The sequence below is a fragment of the Heterodontus francisci genome, chromosome 17 (assembly GCF_036365525.1).
Source record: "Heterodontus francisci isolate sHetFra1 chromosome 17, sHetFra1.hap1, whole genome shotgun sequence".
NCBI classification, from domain to species: Eukaryota; Metazoa; Chordata; class Chondrichthyes; order Heterodontiformes; family Heterodontidae; genus Heterodontus; species Heterodontus francisci.
In genome coordinates this window covers 67,774,340-67,794,086 of record NC_090387.1, presented here as the reverse complement: position 1 = coordinate 67,794,086, position 19,747 = coordinate 67,774,340, and the positions used below count along the sequence as shown (strand labels likewise).

Here is a 19,747-nt window from a genome sequence, read left to right as displayed (position 1 = left end):
CCACATTCCCCACTATCCCATGCCTCCTGACTTTCTCCATAAGTCTACCATGGGGGACCTTATCAAATGCCTTACTAAAATCCATGTACACCACATCCACTGGTTTACCCTCATCCACTTGCTTGGTCACCTGCTCAAAGAATTCAATCAGGCTTGTGAGGCAAGACCTACCCCTCACAAAACCGTGCTGACTGTCCCGAATCAAGCAGTGTCTTTCCAGATGCTCAGAAATCCTATCCCTCAGCACCTTTTCCATCAACTTGCCTACCACCGAAGTAAGACTAACTGGCCTGTAATTCCCAGGGTTGTTCCTATTCCCTTTCTTGAACAGGGGCACAACATTTGCCACCCTCCAATCACCTGGTACCACCCCCGTCAACAGAGAAGATGAAAAGATCATTGCCAGCGGCTCTGCAATTTCATCCCTTGCTTCCCATAACATCCTTGGATATACCCCGTCAGGCCCGGGAGACTTGTCTATCTTCAAGTTATTCAAAAACCCCAACACATCTTCCCTCCTAACGAGCACTTCCTCGAGCTTACCAGTCTGTTTCACACCGTCCTCTTCAGTAATACACCCCTTCTCATTCGTAAATACCGAAGAGAAGTACTCATTCAAAACCTCACTTATCTCTTCCGGCTCAACACACAGTCTCCCGCTATTGTCCTTGACCGGACCTACGGTCCCCCTAGTCATCCTCATATTTCTGACATACGCGTAAAAGGCCTTGGGGTTTTCTTTTATCCTACCCGCCAAGCATTTTTCATGCCCTCTCTTAGCTCTCCTAATCCCTTTCTTCAGATCCTTCCTGGCCATCTTGTATCCCTCCAGAGCTATGCCTGTGCCCTTTTTCCTCAACCTTATATACGCATCCTTCTTCTTCCTAACAAGACTCTCAACCTCTCTTGTCAACCACGGTTCCCTCACATGACCATCCCTTCCCTGTCTGACAGGGACATGCTTATCAATGGCCCCTAATATCTGCTCCTTGAAAAAGTTCCACATTTCGACCGTGCCCTTCCCTGCCAGCATATGCTCCCAACTTATGCTCCTCAGTTCCTGCCTGACAGCATCATATCTACCCTTCCCCCAATTGTAAACCTTGCCCTGTTGCACATACCTATCCCTCTCCATTACCACAGTGAATGCTACAGAATTGTGATCACTATCTCCAAAGTGCTCGCCCACCAACAGCTCTATCACTTGCCCTGGTTCATTACCTAGTACCAAATCCAATATTGCCTCCCCTCTGGTCGGGCAGTCTACATACTGAGTCAGAAAAGCTTCCTGGACATACTGCACAAACACTACCCCATCCAAACTATTCGATCTAAAGAGTTGCCAATCAATATTTAGTATAGGCAAAGTCTATAAGGGCTGCATGTTAAATGGTTTTAAGTACAAAAGTCAATTAATTCAAAGAACCCACAAAAGGACATGCAGTATGTGTTGGTTACCAAGCTTTCACATCAGGTTATTTTACAGATCTATAGTTTAACTTATGCTGGATGATACAATTTAAAATGAAACACAAAAACAGTTATTCAGAACACATCACGAACCTTACAATAAGAACCAAAGTAAATCTTCATATCTGGCATCAACCCCAACAAAGATTAAGTTCATGTTCCCTTGGTCCTCTGTTCTGAGTCTATGCAATTAAGTTAAGTAATGCATTCTAAACGTCATCCTGCGAGTTATTTAATTCTTCAAAAATCAATACAATAAATATGCAGTTAGAACAAAATAACGCAAGATTGGGAATGCAATAAAATAGTATCACAAAGATACCCTGGACTTGATAAGATTTTGAAAAGCTTTAATAATATTTTATCTAAAAATAGTAAGTCCTCAATAGACAGGCTTAACTCTCAGCCTCAGGCAGCTCAAGTAAACGGTATGCCAAATTCATGATGTTGATGTCTTTTTTTTTGATTTAAAGAATGCATGCTTTACTGTAAAAATAATTCCTGTTTATTTCCTCTGGCAGTTTATTAAAAACTATGCAAACCATTATTCATCACTCCTCGTATGCCAATCTAGAACAGGAGCAATCAACTGTCCACTTCCCATGCAAGTGAATCCATATTACTAAGTCTTCCCTGTACAATGCGTTAAGCTTTGAAATGTTTGAAATGCTTCAACCAATCTGATCATAGAACCAGAGAACAGTGACGCTTCAAACACCCAACAGTTCAACCCTGACAGAAAGGAACGCACTTCTTTCCTCATTTAATAGCCTGTATGCAACATCCCACTCCCTCTGGTCCAAGGATATAACACACTTCAGCCTGCATCCACAGCCATGACTGGCTCCCTCCTGTGCAACTATGAATCATCAGCTGTCTGGCCTACTGCCTATCCAGGGAGTCTTGCCAGAGAACACTGAACACTAAGAAACAGAGAGGGGGAAAAAAACACAAAAACAAATGAAAGAACAGAAAGAAAGTCAGAGGAAAGATGAAAAATAAGAGGAAAAAAGAGTGAAGGGGATGTGTGAGAGGAAAAAGTGAAGATCAGAGTGAAGAAGAGCAGTGAAAAAGAAACGAGTAAGGGGGGGGTGGGGAGAACAGAATGTGTGAGTGGGCATAAGAAAACAGGAGCATGCGCAAGAGCGGGAGAGAAAGCACGTGTGAGAAGTCCAATGTAAAGACTATTCCTAGAGAAAAGAGAGGGAAGAGAGTGAGAAAGAGAGAGACACACGGGATAATTTCTGCAGCAAAGATCTGAAAGTAATTTAATGGCTTCTAAAACAGGTGAGAGAAAAAAGTAGAGTGCAAGGCATGCCAAATGAAGGATACATGAGTGTATACATTGAGAAAGTGCACAAGGATCACAATAAGAGAATGACAAAGTCCATGAGATTAAATGAATAAAGCTGGGAGGCAGCAACTTACATGAAGGGGGAAATAGAGAGAGATAACAATGCAAGAATACTTGAGAGACGACTGAAAGTAAGCAAGAAAGAATTAAAGTGGGAGACAAAAGAGAGTGAGTTGCAGAAAGAGCAACTTGAATTTTGTCCATAAGCTACACCAAAGAAATACATCTAGTAAACAGTTAGCTTTCCATATCCGCTGGTGTCATGATAACTTGCCAAAGGGATCGTGTGGCAGAATTCACTGTTTGGCCTATCAAAATAATTGGACTCAGTTTTGACAGTGAAGCTAGAAACAAAAATGTCAGTTAACAAAACAAACCCTGAATCTCTACCAATTCCCCTTATTCATTAAAAAGAATTAAATGAAAGGAAGGTACTGTCACTAGAGTCAAGTAATCAGAAGAAAAATTGGATCTGCAACAAAAATGACTTTAAGCTTTATGATGAAATCAAACTTTCTACATCCCTGCAATCAGGATTCAATTGACGCTCATAAAAAGGATATTCTGTATTCTTTCAGCTCTTTAGCATCGTCATCCCTGCGTTGTTTCTCTAAGAGCACCTGTTGCCTGGAAACTTCATCAAGGTAGTTTGTTTCATCCTCGTCTAGGCCTCTTACCATATTTTCTGAATGAAAAGATAAAAACACAGCACTTGTGTAAAAAGTGTTCATTAGACATACTAAAAATCAACAACCAGGCATTCTCATGACAGCTACTGTAAAGTTACTTATTCACAAATTATTCTAAGGAGAAATGATAAACAGATGCTTCCAGAACTATAGGTCAGTTTGATCAGCTCTTTTAATATGGCCTATACAATGGAATAAATATAGCAGATTATCAATTCTTTTTATATATCCAGTATCGCACTAATATATGTATACATACACAAAACGTTACTCATATATAATGTATTACATATACATACATACATTAATTACATTTTTATTTTTTCATGGGACGTGGGCATCGCTGGCAAGGCCAGCATTTGTTGGCCATCCCTAATTGCCCTCAACAACAGAGTGGTTATCTAGGCCATTTCAGAGTCAATCACATTTCTGTGGGTCTGGAGTCACATGTAGGCCAGACCACAAAGGAAGGCAGATTTCCTTCCTTCAAGGATATAGTGACCCAGATGGGTTTTTATGACATTTGATAACAGTTTCATGGCACCACTACTGAGACTAACTTTCAATTCCAGATTATTAATTAACTGAAATCATTAATTAACTGACTTTAAATTCCACCAGTTGCCGTGGTGGAATGTGAACCCGTGTCCCCAAAGCATTAATCTGGGCCTCTGGGTTACTAATCCAGTGACATTACCACTATATAAATAAAATTACATGAAAGTTACTAAATGCTTCAGCAACCCTTTCCCTCTCTCAGCAGAAACACAAGCAACTAAAGCTATCTGCTTCCCCCCAAAAAACGTAATCAATTTAAGACAACACTGGTGTTCAAGAGTCACAGTGCGCTCATGGAAAGATCTTCAAATGTGACAGTGAAAGATTCCTGGTTATATTCCAATTCATACAACAGACATTTTGATAAATCATGCAGGGAAAAGGATTTTTTGTTCTATATGACAGGCAATTTTTCATGCAGTGTGATAGCATTCCTAGAATTGCTTCTCCAATTGTTGGTGTACATAGGCTGACAAGCCCTACAGCGCTGGTATCACACAGCCTGCTACAAAGAAACTGAAGTGGCAAAAGTCAGTTCCATTTTTCCATTTGCATGGAGCCACATAGTGATAATCAGACAGGCTCCAAGACTCAGAGAAAGTAATTGCATTTAAAGCTAAAACAAAACTGTTAAAGTAAGACTTCATCCCCACAAAAGATACTGGCAAATTACATAAGCTAAGTGGGAAGAGAGTACTGAAATAACATGATGCAGAGCATAAATGCACTTAATCATTTATCCTCACTACAAAAGTCCCCTCAACTGCTTTCTGAATATGATTACACATTAGGCAACCAGGATATTCTGCTCGTGAAGACGACTTTCGTAACTTTTTAACCACATTCTTTTCCACCTGTGACATACATAGGGTGTTTTACCGCCTATTTCTCAAATGCGTTGGCATTAATCAAACAGAGGCGGCTTCAGTGGATCAGACATGGCCGCAGGATGGAAGACGGTCTCATACTCAAGGGCCTTCTGTATGGTGAGGTAGCCGGGGTCAGACGACCAGTGGGGTGCCCAAAGCTCCGCTTCAAGGATGTTTGCAAGCATGACATAAAGGCTCTAAATGTCGACTATCACACTTGGGAGTCACTAGCTATGTACTTGTGCACACTATCATGACGACCAGTTACTACAGCAGCTTGGCAATAGACACTAACGTCAAAAACAACTCACAGCATCATCTGGCAGCTTCACATGCAGCACTTTTGGCAGAACCGGCCTCTCAAGGATTGGCCTTCAGAGCCATAGCAAAGGTGCACCAAGAAAAGACACCCCACCTAAATGGATTGTTTGCTGCATTACCATTATCTTTCATAGATGGAAGGATGCCAACCATTTTACAACATCTGAGTGTTTTTGCTTAAATTTTTGACTGTGACACTTTTAATTCACGTCTCGTGGTAATAGGTAGACAGTCAGATCTGTCATGCATGGTGCCTGAACAATGCATCAGGAACAGAAGACAAAAACAATTTGTATTTATATGGCACCTTTAATGTAGTAAAATGTCCCACGGTGCTTCAAAGAAATGTTATAATGCAAAAATTTGACACTGAGCCACATAAATAGATATTAGGACAGATAACCAAAAGCTTGGTCAAAGAGGTTTTAAGGAGCATCTAAAAGGAGGAAAGAGAGAAAGAACAGCAGAGAGATTTAGGGAGGGAAATCCAGAGCTTAGGGCGTTGGCATCCAATGGCAGAACAACTAGAATCAGGGATGCTCAAGAGGCCAGAATCGAAGGAGCACAGATATCTTGGACAGTTATCTGGAGGAGATTATAGAGATAGGGAATGGTGAGGCCATGGAGGGATTTCAAAACAAGGATAAAAATTGAAGCTTTGCTTAACGGGAGTCAATGTAGTTCAGCGAGGACAGGGGTGGTAGCTGAATGCGAATTAGGACATGGGCATATGAGTTTTGGATGACCTAAATTCATGGAGGGTGGAACATGGGAGGTTGGCCAGTAATGAATTGGAAATAGTTAAGTCTCGAGGTAACAAAGACGTGGATGAGGGTTTCAGTAGACGAGCTGAGGCAGGGCGGGACAAGTAATGTTATCGAGGTGGAAAGAGGCAGTCAGAGTGATGGCACAGATAATGTGGTTGGAAGCTCATCTCTGGGACAAATATGACACCAAGGTTACTAACAGTCTGGTTCAGCCTCAGACAGTTGTTAGGGAGAGGAATGGCACCAGCGGCTAGGGAACAGAGTTTGTGGCGGGACCCGAAGACAATGGCTTCAGCCTTCCCAATAATTAGTTTGAGGAACTTTCTGTACATCTGTGCATGTCAAAGAAGTTAGACACAGTGGTATGATTAAGAGAGGTGGTGGTGAGGTGGAGCTGAGTGCCATAAGAGTACATGTGGAAACCAATTCTGTGTTTTCAGATGATACCAAGGGGTAGCATGCAGATGAAAAATAGGAGGAGGCCAAGGATACATCCTTGGGGGCATCAGAGGTAACCGCGTATTTTTTTATTCATTCATGGGATGTGGGCGTCGCTGGCTATTTATTAAAAAATTGTAAAGTGCCGAAACAGCAAATTATAGGTCCAGGATGGGTACAGCCCATGGAGAGGGGGATTGTTCTGCCTCCCTGCCTCTCTTCCACAGCATTGTCCATACCTAGGTGGCCTTGGAGAGGGAGCATGCAGTTTTAAAAAATTCATTCATGGGATGTGGGCACCTCTGGCTATGCCAGCATTTATTGCCCATCCCTAATTGCCCTCGAGAAGGTGGTGGTGAGCTGCCTTCTTGAACCGCTGCGGTCCATTTGGGGTAGGTATACCCACAGTGCTGTCAGGAAGGGAGTTCCAGGATTTTGACCCAGCGACAGTGAAGGAACGGCGATATAGCTCCAAGTCAGGATGGTGTGTGGCTTGGAGGGGAACTTGCAGCTAGTGGTGTTCCATGTATTTGCTGCCCTTGTCCTTCTAGTTGGTAGAGGTCGTGGGTTTGGAAGGTGCTGTCTAAGGAGCCCTGGTGCATTGCTGCAGTGCATTTTGTAGATGGTACACACTGCTGCCACTGTGCGTCGGTGGTGGAGGGAGTGAATGTTTGTAGATGGGGTGCCAATCAAGCGGGCTGCTTTGTTCTGGATGGTGTTGAGCTTCTAGAGTGTTGTTGAAGCTGCACCCATCCAGGCAAGTGGAGAGTATTCCATCACACTCCTGACTTGTGCCTTGTAGATGGTGAACAGGCTTTGGAGAATCAGGAGGTGAGTTACTCGCCGCAGGATTCCTAGCCTCTGACCTGCTCTTGTAGCCACGGTATTTATCTGGCTACTCTAGTTCAATTTCTGGTCATTGGTAGCCCCTAGGATGTTGATAGTGGGGGATTCAGCGATGGTAATGCTGTTGAATGTCAAGGGGAGATGGTTAGATTCTGTCTTGTTGGAGATGGTCATTGCCTGGCACTTGTGTGGCACGAATGTTACTTGCCACTTATCAGCCCAAGCCTGGATATTGTCGAGGTCTTGCTGCATTTCTCCACGGACTGCTTCAGTATCTGAGGAGTCACGAATGGTGCTGAACACTGTGCAATCATCAGCGAACATCCCCACTTCTGACCTTATGATTGAAGGAAGGTCATTGATGAAGCAGCTGAAGATGATTGGGCCTAGGACACTACCCTGAGGAACTCCTGCAGTGATGTCCTCGAGCTCAGGTGATTGACCTCCAACAACCAAAACCATCTTCCTTTGCGCTAGGTATGACTCCAGCCAGCGGAGGGTTTTTCCCCGATTCCCATTGACTTCAGTTTTGCTAGGGCTCCTTGATGCCATACTTGCTCAAATCCTGCCTTGATGTCAAGGGCAGTCACTCTCACCTCACCTCTTGAGTTCAGCTCTTTTGTCCATATTTGAACCAAGGCTGGAATGAGGGCAGGAGCTGAGTGGCACTGGAGGAACCCAAACTGAGCGTCACTGAGCAGGTTATTGCTAAACAAGTGCCACTTGATGGCACTGTTGATGACACCTTCCATCACTTTACTGATGATTGAGAGTAGGCTGATGGGGCGGTAATTGGCTGGGTTGGACTTGTCCTGCTTTTTGTGTACAGGACATACCTGGGCAATTTTCCACATTGCAGGGTAGATGCCAGTGTTGTAGTGTGGGACCATAGAAGCCATTGCAGATGATTCTCTGTCTACAATTAGATAAATATGAATGGATAAAGACAAATGCAGTCCCACCAGACTGGATGATGGTGGAGAGGCATTGCAGGAGCAGAAATCCAACGCTCCACTATTACCCAGTTAGATCAATAGGTTCCAAGACACTCAAGTTAGTTTTTAGAATCTTCCAGAAGGACATTACAACAGTCTACCGTTTTGCACATTTTCAATAGTTATTTTATAAAATGTATATACTGATCTTTTCTAGATTTAAATCAGGTTTCTCTTTGAATAAAAAAAATACACCTCAGAACTCTAGGACAGTTTCAAACAGCAAATACAACCCCATGACAAAGTCAAACACCATCACAAAACTAAAGTCAATGCGTCAAAGGCTGCAAGCAGGTCGAGAAGGACAAGGAGGGATAGTTAGCCATCGTCATAGTTGCGTTGGATATCACTTGTGACGTTGATAAGAGCCACTTTGGTACTGTGGCCTGGGCAGAAATCTGATTGGAGGGATTCAAACATGGAATTCCATGCAAGATGAGAATGGATTTGGGGAGTGTTCAAGGACTTTGGAGAGAGGACAGTAATTAGCAAGGAAGAAGGGATCAAGGGTTGATTTATGCGGAGAGAGGTGTGATGACACAAAATTTTATTCTTTCATGGGATGTGGGCGTCACTGGCAAGGCCAGCACTTGTTCCCCTCCATAACTGTCCTTGACAACCGAGTGGCCATTTCAGAGAGCAGTTAAGAGGGGGGAGGCAGTACTCGAGGAGAAAGAACCATTAACAGGGTCCGCTAACATGGGGACAGGAGGGAAAGTTGAGTGGTCAGCATTTTATTGGGAATAGGGTCAAGGGAGATGGAGGTAGGTCTCATGAACAAGATGAGCTTGGTGATAAGAGAGCACTAGAGCAAGATACAAGCTCTGGGCTAGGACAAGGGGGAACCTTAAAGTAAGTTACACCCAGTGGACTGGGGAAGGGAGGGGAAACAGCAGAGGCAGTTGATGATCTCGATGAAAAAGAAGTCCTTGAGCTCCTTGTATTTGTTGTTGTAGGTGACCATGGAGGTGACAGGGAAGAGGGTTTTAAAAAGGCAGTTTGCAGTAGAGCAAAGAAGCCAGGGTTATATTTGCATTCCAGGATAATCCCGGAAAAGTGAGCATTTTTAGCATACGGTAGCAGAGATAGGGCCCAATAGTGCTTTATGTGATCCAGCTGGATCTGGTGGTGAATGGCTAAACTAATCCATTCATGTCTGCGGACCCTGGACTTAAGGGAGCGAGATAAGGGCCATACCAGAAGGAATGGCTAGTGAATGAGAGAGAGAGAGAGAGAGAGAGAGAGAGAGGGAGAGAGAGAGAGAGTAATGATTTTGATGGGTACTGGAGTATCAAAGGTGGAGATGAGGGTGTGGTTGAGCAGATCATAGCTGCAGAAATGTCATAGGTTAATTGGGGGGGGGGGTGGAGGGCGCACACTAAACAGTGGGATTTTGAAAATATAATGTAAGTGAATTGGGACAGACTTTTTCCAGAGGATGTAGGGTTGAGAGGAGGAAGGGGGATGTGCGTGGAGAGAGGCACAAGGAAGTGATATAAGAGGTGGCTTTACGTCACAATAGGAGTAGCAAGGCCATGTAAGATGGAAAGGACAATGGGGTGGCTGTGAATATGGGTTGGGGAGTTTATAAGAAGGCATAGATTAAGGGAGGATAGGATGGCAGTGAAATCAGAGGAGAGAGAGCAGAACAAGTTAACATTAGGGTTAGGGTTAAAGTTGAAATCACTGAAAATGGTAAGTTACTTGGTGCAAAAGTTGAGGGAGGAAAGTAGTGGAGATATCTTAGTGGGAATGTTTTCATGGTACTTGAGTGAGACAAGGACTTCCCACTAAATATGGTGACAAACGCTTTCTAAATTCAGTGTCTGAATGGAACTTTTACAGGGAGGACTTTCCAAGAATTCCTCACTTAATCATCGATCAAACAGAAGGCACTATCTGCAGCGATGTGGTTTGAGGTACATTCAATTGGCTTTGTTTAATGGTGCCACCTGGTGGTTGAGCTCCTGACAAGTTTGGCTGCAAAAAGATCTGCAAAAATATAACCAATTAGAGTCATAAACACTGCACATTCAAGATAATGGAAGAGTACATCCAAAATAATTCATCAGAAACTACTGTAAAAAGAATTCCCATCAAGTAATAAAATATGAATCATTCCAGTTAGTTACCAGAGTGAATGGACATGGTTCATTTCCAAAGAAAAACTAGATAAATATGAATGGAAAAGGGCAAATGCAGTCCCACCAATCTGGATGATGGTGGAGAGGCATTGGAGGAGGATGGTAAAGTCAATGTGTCAAAGGCTGCAAGCAGGTCGAGAAGGACAAGAAGGGATAGTTACCCATCGTCACAGTCACGTTGGATGTCATTTGTGACATTGATAAGAGCCGCTTCGGTACTGTGGCCTGGGGAGAAATCTGATTGGAGGGATTCAAACATAGAATTCCGGGCAATATGGGAATGGATTTGGGGAGTGTTCAAGGACTTTGGAGAGAGGACAATAATTAGCAAGGAAGGAGGGATCTAGGGTTCATTTTTTTTTTGAGGAGAGGTGTGATGACACAGAATTTTATTCTTTCAGGGGATGTGGAATAGAAGCTTGGAAGCACTGCGATTGGATATCTAACAATCGCATTCAAGAAGCAGTGCATACCCACAGCCTTGTGCAGCTCCAGCAAACAATGACAATGTACTGATGTAATAAAACTGTTCTGCATATCACTTCTCGAGTTCTTCTGATGGCTTTATGCATAAATGTACCACCCAGAGTGGTTATGGAACCATGCAGACCAACAGGGACTCAGGTTCACAAGATCAAGACACTGCATATAAGTTTTTTCTTCTGTGTAATATATTTTCTTTTGCAGATAGTCTAATGTGATATAACCATATCATAAAGTCAGAATAATGCAACAGTAGGTGATATACACATGAACATGGGAGCACGGATCACACAGCAGACACTGCTACAATGTATACTAAAAGGTCAACATTGCATCCTCAGTTCTTGATCATCTGTGAACTTAACGTAAAATAATGGAACTGAACTGTACATTCCTTCCTCTCAAGAACTGACCACAAAAAGAGACATTTTACATCACAGATCAGAAAATATCATGCTAAAAATAAAATTAAAGGCTCTGTATCTGAAAGTACAAAGAATTCGTAATTAGACAAACTAGCAGCACAAAGATAGTTACAAGGCAACCAGGGTTGAGAAATAAAAATTCTAGGGTATACATCATTTCAAAAAGACAGGCCGAATGGAAAAAAAAGTAGCCCTGTTACTAAAGGATGACAGTAATATGAAAAGATCTTGCCTCAGAAGATCAGGAAGTAGAATCAGTATGGATGGAGGTTAAGAATAACAAGGGTCAGAAAACACTGGTGGGAGCAGTTTATCTACCCCCTAACAGTAGTTATACTGTTAGAGTATTAAGCAAGAAATAATTGTAGCTTGTAACAAAGACAAGGTAATAATCAGGGGGATTTTAATCTCCATATAAACTGGACAATCAAACTGACAAAGGTAGTCTGGAAGATGAGTTTGTAGAAAGCTTGCACAACAGTTTCCTGGAACAATACATTGTGGAACCAACTAGGGATAATACTATTTTAGATCTATGATTGTGTAATGAGGCAGGATTAATTAGTAACCTAATAGTAAAAGATCCTCTGGGAAATAGTGGTCATAATACAATTGAATTCCATAATAAGTTTGTGAAAGGCATACTCAAGTCCAAAACAATAATCTTAAAATTAAACAAAGCCTATTACATAGTTTTGAGGGAGAGCTAAGGTGAATTGGATAAACAGACAACAAATGATATTTATATAGCACCTTTAATGTATTAAAACGTTCCAAGGCACTTCACAGGAGCATTATAAAACAGAATATGACACTGAGCCACAAAAGGAGATATCAGGTCAGATGACCAAAAGCTTGTTCAAAGACCAAGGTTTTAAGAAGTGTCTTAAAGGAGGAAAATGAGGTGGAGAGGCGAAGAGGTGTAGAAAGGGTATTCCAGAGCTTAGGACCTAGACAACTGAAGGTGCCACCAATGGTGGAGTGATTAAAATCAGGGATGCTCAAGAGTCCAGAATTAGATGAGCACAGATATCTCAGAGGGTTGTGGGGCTGGAGGAGATTACAGAGAGAGAGAGGGGCAAGACCATGGAGAGATCTGAAAACAGATGAGAATTTTAAAATCAAGCTAATGTTTGACCAGGAGCCATTGTAGGTCAGCGAGCACAGGGGTGTTATGTGAACAGGACTTAGTACGAGTTAAGACATGGGCAGCAGAGCTTTGGATGATCTCAAGTTTAGGGAGGGTAGAATGTGGGAGATCAGCCAGGAGTGTGCTGGAATAGTCAAGTCTAGAGGTAACAAAGGCAGCAGATGAGCTGAAACAGAGGTGAAGTCTGGCGATGTTAACAGAAGAGGAAATAGGTGGTCTTAGTGATGATGCAAACATGAGGTCGGAAGCTTATCTTGGGGTCGAATGTGCAAGCAGACTGGTTTAATCTCAGACTGTTGCCAGGGAGAGTGATGGAGTCAGTAGCTAGGGTATGGAGTTTGGAGTGGGGTCTGAAAACAATGGCTTCAGTTTAAAAAATATGGCTATAAATAATCAATGAGAAACATTTCAAAATGTTCATCGTAAATATGTTCCATTAAAAAACAAAAACTCCGTGAGAAAGATCCACTCGAGGCTTACTAGGGAAGTTGCAGAGACAATGGATGATTTCAAAAGGAAATTAGATGGGAACTTGTGGGAAATAAACTTACAGGGCTACGGGGATAGAGCCAGGGAATGAGACTGATTGCACTGCTCTGCGGAGAGCTGGCATGGACTCAATATGCCCAAAGGTCTCCTTCTGTGCCGTTATGACTCTATGACTCTAGGTTAAGGATAGTATTTGATTAAAAGAAGAGGATTATAATGTTGTGAAGAATAGCAGTAAGCCTGAGGATTGGGTGAGTTTTAGAAATCAGCAAAGGGTGACTAAAAAGTTAATAAAAAGAGAAAAAATAGAATACAAGAGCAAACTAGCCAGGAATATAGAAACAGACTCGACAAGATTATACAAGTATATAAAAAGGAGAGTAACTAACATAAACATTGGTCCCTTAGAGGCAGAGACAAGAGAATTTATCATGGGGAATGAAGAAATGACAGAGACTTGAACAAACATTTTGAGTCTGTCTTCACAGAAGAAGACACAAATTACATACCAGAAACAGAACTAACAGGTTAATAAGAGTGATGAACTTAAAGTAATTAATATAAGCAGAGAAAATGCATTAGAGAAACTTAAGGGACTAAAAGCCGACAAATCCCCAGGACCAGATGGCCTACATCCTAGAGTTCTAAAAGAGATGTCTGCAGAGATAGTGGATGCACTGGTTATGATTTTCCAAAATTCCCTCGATTCTAGAAAGGTATCAGTGGATTGGAAGTTAGCAAGTGTAACACTGCCATTTAAGAAAGTGGGAGAGAGAGAAAACAGGGAATTACAGCCCAGGAAAATGCTGGAATCTATTATTAAGGAAGTCTTAATAATGCACTTAAAAATCACAGTATGATCAGACAGTATCAACATGGTTTTACAAAAGGGAAATTGTGTTTGACAAATTTATTGAAGCTTTTTGAGGATGTAACTAGCAGGGCAGATAAAGGGAAGCCAGTAGATGTAGTATACTTGGACTTCCAAAAGGCACCACACAAAAAGTTAATATGCAAAATAAGGGCTCATGGAGTTGGGGGTATTATATTAGCATGGATGGAGGATTGGTTAATGGACAAAAAGCAGACAGTAGGGATAAACGGGGCATTTTAAAGTTGGCAGGCTATAACTAGTAGAGTGCCGCAAGGATCAGTACTGGGGCCTCAGCTATTTACAAACTATATTAATGACTTAGACAAAGTTGACGATACAAAGCTAGGTGGCAATATAAGCTCTGAGAAGGACACAAAAAGGCTGCAAAGAGATATAGACAGGTTAAGTGAATTGGCAACAAAGTGGCAGATGGAGTATAATGTAGGGTCTGTGAGGTTATTCACTTCGATAGTAAGAATAGAAAAACAGAATATTTTTTGAAAGATGTGAAATTTCTAAACGTTGATGTTCAAAGAGACTTGGATGTACCCATACAACAGAAAGTTAGCAGACAGATACAGCAACTGACACTGAATCTTAGGAAAAGAATGCTGAGGTGCTATATTTTGTCATCTATGTTATATGCCTCAGAGACATGGCCAACAAATAAAGAGACTATTGATAAGATGAATGCATTCGGGATGTGGACATATTGGAGGATGTTTCACATATCCTATACCAACAAAAAAGACTAATGAGGAAGTGTTGGAAATAGCTGGAGAAAAGAGGAAATTAGTGCAAAACCATCAAAGAGAGAAAGATGCAATACTTCGATCACATCATTAGAGCAGAAGATAGACAGAGACAATTACTGGAAGGAAAATGTAGGAGAGGGAAGCAGAGAAGAAAATGAATGACAGATATAATGGATTGGATGCAGTTGACCTATGCAGAATGTGTAAGGCCGGCACAGGACAGACAAGAAGATCCACGGCAGTCAACCTTCTGGGAAGATGATGACAGCAACGAACAAATGAAACAGCAAACAATTAGAAAAGCAAATAGCACATTGGCCTGTCGCAAGGGGATTGGCGTACAGGAATAAAGAAGTCTTACTACAATTGTATAGGGCTTTGGTGAGACTACACTTGGAGTACTATGCACAGTTTGGTCTCCGTGTCTAAGGAAAAATATCTTGTATTGGAGGTGGTCCAGCGACGGTTCACTAGAGTGGTCCTAGGATGAGGGGGCTGTCCAAAGATGAGAGTCTGAGTAAACTGAGTCGATACTCTCTGGAGTTTCAAAGAATGAGAGGTGATCTCATTGAAACATACAAGATTCTGAAGGGATTTGACAGGGTTGACAGGGTCGACACTGAGGTTGTTTCCCCTGGCTGGGGAATCTAGAACACAGGACCACAGTCTCAGGATAAGGGCTCGATCATTTAGAACTGAGATGAGGAGAAATTTCTTCACTCATAGGTTTATGAATCATTGGAATTCTCTACCCCAGAGGGTTGTGGATGTGCCACCGAGTATATTCAAGGCTGAGATAGACAGATATTTGGCCTATCAGACAATCAAGGGATATGAGGAGCAGGGGGGAAAGTGGAGTTAGAGCAAAAGATCAGCAATGATAGTACTGAACGGTGGAATAGGCTCGTGGGGCCATATGGTCTACTCCTGCATCTATTTCTTACGCGCTGGTTATACTGAGAGTTGGGTTACAACAATTGGCATATTGTACGGATTTTAAATACAAGTCCCAATGAACCAATATACAGATGAAAGTGTCATCTTACTGAATTTAAACTGCTCCTCGAAGTCAGCTTGTTTCTTATCTTTCTGCTCTTGAAGTCTTTCATATAACGATCGAGGATCGTAAACCTGCTCAGGGCATTCTGCAAGAGAATAACGGAAACATTTATAGTCATAGTGCTGACAGCTTGACATCCTTTTCCAATTTGTCTTGCAATTATTTGAGTATTGCAAAGTCATTTCAACTTTCAAATATAAAGATTTTGTTTTAGTAAATTCCTAATCAACAATACATAAAGCAGTATCATGGAACATTCTGGATTCAGAGAATTCTAAGATTATGGGCTGGATTTTGCATTTGGTGGCCAAGCAAAATTAGCGACTTCTGTAGCGCAAACTTCCCTTTTCCTGATGTCAGTTTGTTTCTGGTGCCAAGTCAAGGGGAGCTGCAGGCATGCAGCAGCAGTGACGTCATCAAGCAGGATAAGCAGCCAATCACATTGAAGTATTCACACACAGAGCAAACCAGGAAGTTAAATGCGCTGATTATCCTTCACTTTTAATTAAATTTTACAAAGAGTGAAATCAATTATTCGGACATGGAATTAATGTAGAAGATAAAATATCATAAACAAACTAAAATAAAATTTAAATGTGGAGAAGTTTGGCATTTGACTGCTTTAAAATTACTCCTTTGGGGCAATGAGGGTATTTAGCAGTATTTATGAACTTAGTAAGTACACCATTAAAATCCCAGTTACACCTCATTTAACATGGTGTAGGTTTTTCAAGGGTTTTTACAGCAAGACGAAGCATAAGAGTGGAAGTTCTCGCAGTTCATAGATTTCCAATTGATTGCAGTCTGCAGGAACCTTAACAGCGCAGCCTCTGAAGAAGTGCAGAATCACTGACAGCAACTTCTGGATTTCCATGCTTAACTGCACATGTGCCATCTCCAAAAGTTGCTGTCAGTTTCAGAGTTGTATTGACAGCAAAAGCTGAGAGTTTCACATTCACTACTACCACAAAATCCGGGCCGTTATATAAAACAAAGTAAACAGGTCCTGTTGACTATTGTCAAATAAGTTGAGCTCAAATTCTCAGATGTCTAAAAATGTATAGTTGGTCAAGCTGTACCTGGAGTAGGACTGGAAAAATTTCTTGCAGACTTTCAGCAAGAAGGCCTTAATAACAGCAACATTAGGTACAGCTTAATTGCAGCATGATGTTTGCAAAAATTAAGTTACTAGCCAAAAGAAATATCAAGAGAATCCCTTTTACTTTTCTAAGCATCAGCTCAGCTCGTTGCACTCTCATGTGAATCAGAAGGCTGTGAGTTCAAGTCCCTCTGAGAATTTAAAAGCATAATTTAGGCCAAGACTTCAATGTAGCGCTAAAGGGAGCGATGCACTGTTGGAGGCACTGGCTTTTGGCTGGCATGTGAAACTGAGGGCCTGTTTATCTGCTGAAATTAATACAGAAGTTCCCATGCCACTATTTGAATTGTAATAGAAACTTCTGTGTGTCTTATGCAACATTCCTCCCTTCAGCAGAACAAATCATCTGTTCATGCTCTCATTTTCTGTTAAGGAGGTTGCTGTACACAAATTGATCGCCACTGCTTTCCTACATCACAGTGACTGAACTTTGTGTTGAGAATGTTAGAACTTGCATTTTTACAATAACATACAAGAGTCTATAAGTGGAATGTCACAAAGTATCACAGATAGGTATTAGTCCAAGAAAAAGAGATTTTGCAGAAAAAAGATTGTATTTTAATTGTACCCTTGAGTTGGTGTCATTCTATTCACAGAATGTTCTTTTCCACTGCTGTTGCAACATTTCTGGCTTAAAATGATTAATTTTAAGCAGTGAGCACAAGCCCATTTTTCTTCAAATGCTGCAGATTATCGTTATACATTGAAAGAGATCTGTCTTCAAACAGTACAGCACACAACATTGCTGATGCAAAACCATTTTTATACTGCAGACTGAAACTCTCAAGCATTGTTGCATTATCAAACAATTAAACTTTGATTGATGGAAGGCTGTTTGCACGATAGACTTTGCAAGCTAAAAAGTGATAAACGTTCCACTTTCACAGGGAAATAATACATTGTACTTTTTTTATTCGTTCGTGGGATGTGGGCATTGCTGGCTAGGCCAACATTTATTGCCCATCCCTAATTGCCCTCGAGAAGGTGGTGGTGAGCTGCCTTCTTGAACTGCTGCAGTCCATTTGGGGTAGGTATACCCACAGTGCTGTCAGGAAGGGAGTTCCAGGATTTTGACCCAGCGACAGTGAAGGAACGGCGATATAGTTCCAAGTCAAGATGGTGTGTGACTTGGAGGGGATCTTGCAGCTAGTGGTGTTCCATGTATTTGCTGCCCTTGTCCTTCTAGTTGGTAGAGGTCGTGGGTTTGGAAGGTGCTGTCGAAAGAGCCTTGGTGCATTGCTGCAGTGCGTCGTGTAGATGGTACACACTGCTGCCACTGTGCATTGGTGGTGGAGGGAGTGAATGTTTGTGGATGGGGTGCCAAACAAGCGGGCTGCTTTGTCCTGGATGGTGTCGACCTTTTTGAATGTTGTTGGAGCTGTACCCGTTCAGGCAAGTGGAAAGTATTCCATCACATTCCTGACTTGCGCCTTGTGGACAGGCTTTGGGGAGTTAGGAGGTGAGTTACTCACCGCAGGATTCCTAGCCTCTGACCTGCTCTTGTAGCCATGGTATTTATATGGCTACTCCAGTTCAGTTTCTGGTCAATGGTAGCCCCTAGGATGTTGATAGTGGGGGATTCAGCGATGGTAACGCCATTGAATGTCAAGGGGAAATGATTAGATTCTCTCTTGGTGGAGATGGCCATTGCCTGGCACTTGTGTGGCGCGAATGTTACTTGCCACTTATCAGCCCAAGCCTGGATATTGTCGAGGTCTTGCTGCATTTCTCCACAGACTGCTTCAGTATCTGAGGAGTCACGAATGGTGCTGAATATTGTGCAATCATCAGTCAACATCCCCACTTCTGACCTTATGATTGGTCATTGATGAAGCAGTTGAAGATGATTGGGCTTAGGACACTACCCTGAGGAATTCCTGCAGTGATGTCCTGGAGCTCAGGTGATTGACCTCCAACAACCACAACCATCTTCCTTTGCGCTGGGTATGACTCCAACCGGCGGAGAGTTTTTCCCCGATTCCCATTGATTTCAGTTTTGCTAGGGCTCCTTGATGCCATACTTGGTCAAATGCTTCCTTGATGTCAAGGACAGTCACTCTCACCTCATATCTGGAGTTCAGCTCTTTTGAACCAAGGCTGTAATGAAGTCAGGAGCTGAGTGGCCCTGGCAGAACCCAAACTGAGCATCAGTGAGCAGGTTATTGCTAAGCAAGTGCCACTTGATGGCACTGTTGATGACACCTTCCATCACTTTACTGATGATTGAGAGTAGGCTGATGCGGCGATAATTGGCCGGGTTGGACTTGTCCTGCTTTTTGTGTACAGGACCTACCTGGGCAATTTTCCACATTGCCGGGTAGATGCCAGTGTCGTAGCTGTACTGGAACAGCTTGGCTAGGGGCGCGGCAAGTTCTGGAGCACAAATCTTCAGTGCTATTGCCAGAATATTGTCAGGGCCCATAGCCTTTGCAGTATCCAATGCCTTCAGTCATTTCTTGATATCACGTGGAGTGAATTGAATTGGCTGAAGTCTGGCATCTGTGATGCTGGGGCCTTCAGGAGGAGACCGAGATGGATCATCAACTTGGCACTTCTGGCCTTATCTTTTGCACTGATGTTCTGAGCTCCCCCATCATTGAGGATGGGGATACTTGTGGAGCCACCTCCTCCAGTTAGTTGTTTAATTGTCCACCACCATTCACGGCTGGATGTGGCAGGACTGCAGAGCTTAGAACTGATCCGTTGGTTATGGGATTGCTTAGCTCTGTCTATCACATGCTGCTTACGCAGTTTGGCACACAGATAGTCCTGTGTTGTAGCTTCACCAGGTTGACACCTCATTTTGAGGTATGCTTGGTGCTGCTCCTGGCATGCCCTCCTGCACTCTTCATTGAACCAGGGTTGGTCTCTTGGTTTGATGATAATCGTAGAGTGGGGGAT

The 19,747-nt window shown here is 42.4% G+C and overlaps 1 protein-coding gene across 1 annotated transcript in view; it reads right to left on the bottom strand.

Moving 5' to 3' along the window:
- The window catches only part of psme3ip1 (proteasome activator subunit 3 interacting protein 1), a 116,423-nt gene that overhangs the window by 33,578 nt on the left and 63,098 nt on the right, over positions 1-19,747 (bottom strand). The window contains exons 3-4 of the mRNA XM_068049583.1: positions 15,674-15,772; positions 3,388-3,509 (exon numbers count right to left, since the gene is read on the bottom strand). Of these exons, the coding sequence (XP_067905684.1) occupies positions 3,388-3,509; positions 15,674-15,772 (221 nt within the window). The remainder of the gene's footprint in view (positions 1-3,387; positions 3,510-15,673; positions 15,773-19,747) is intronic.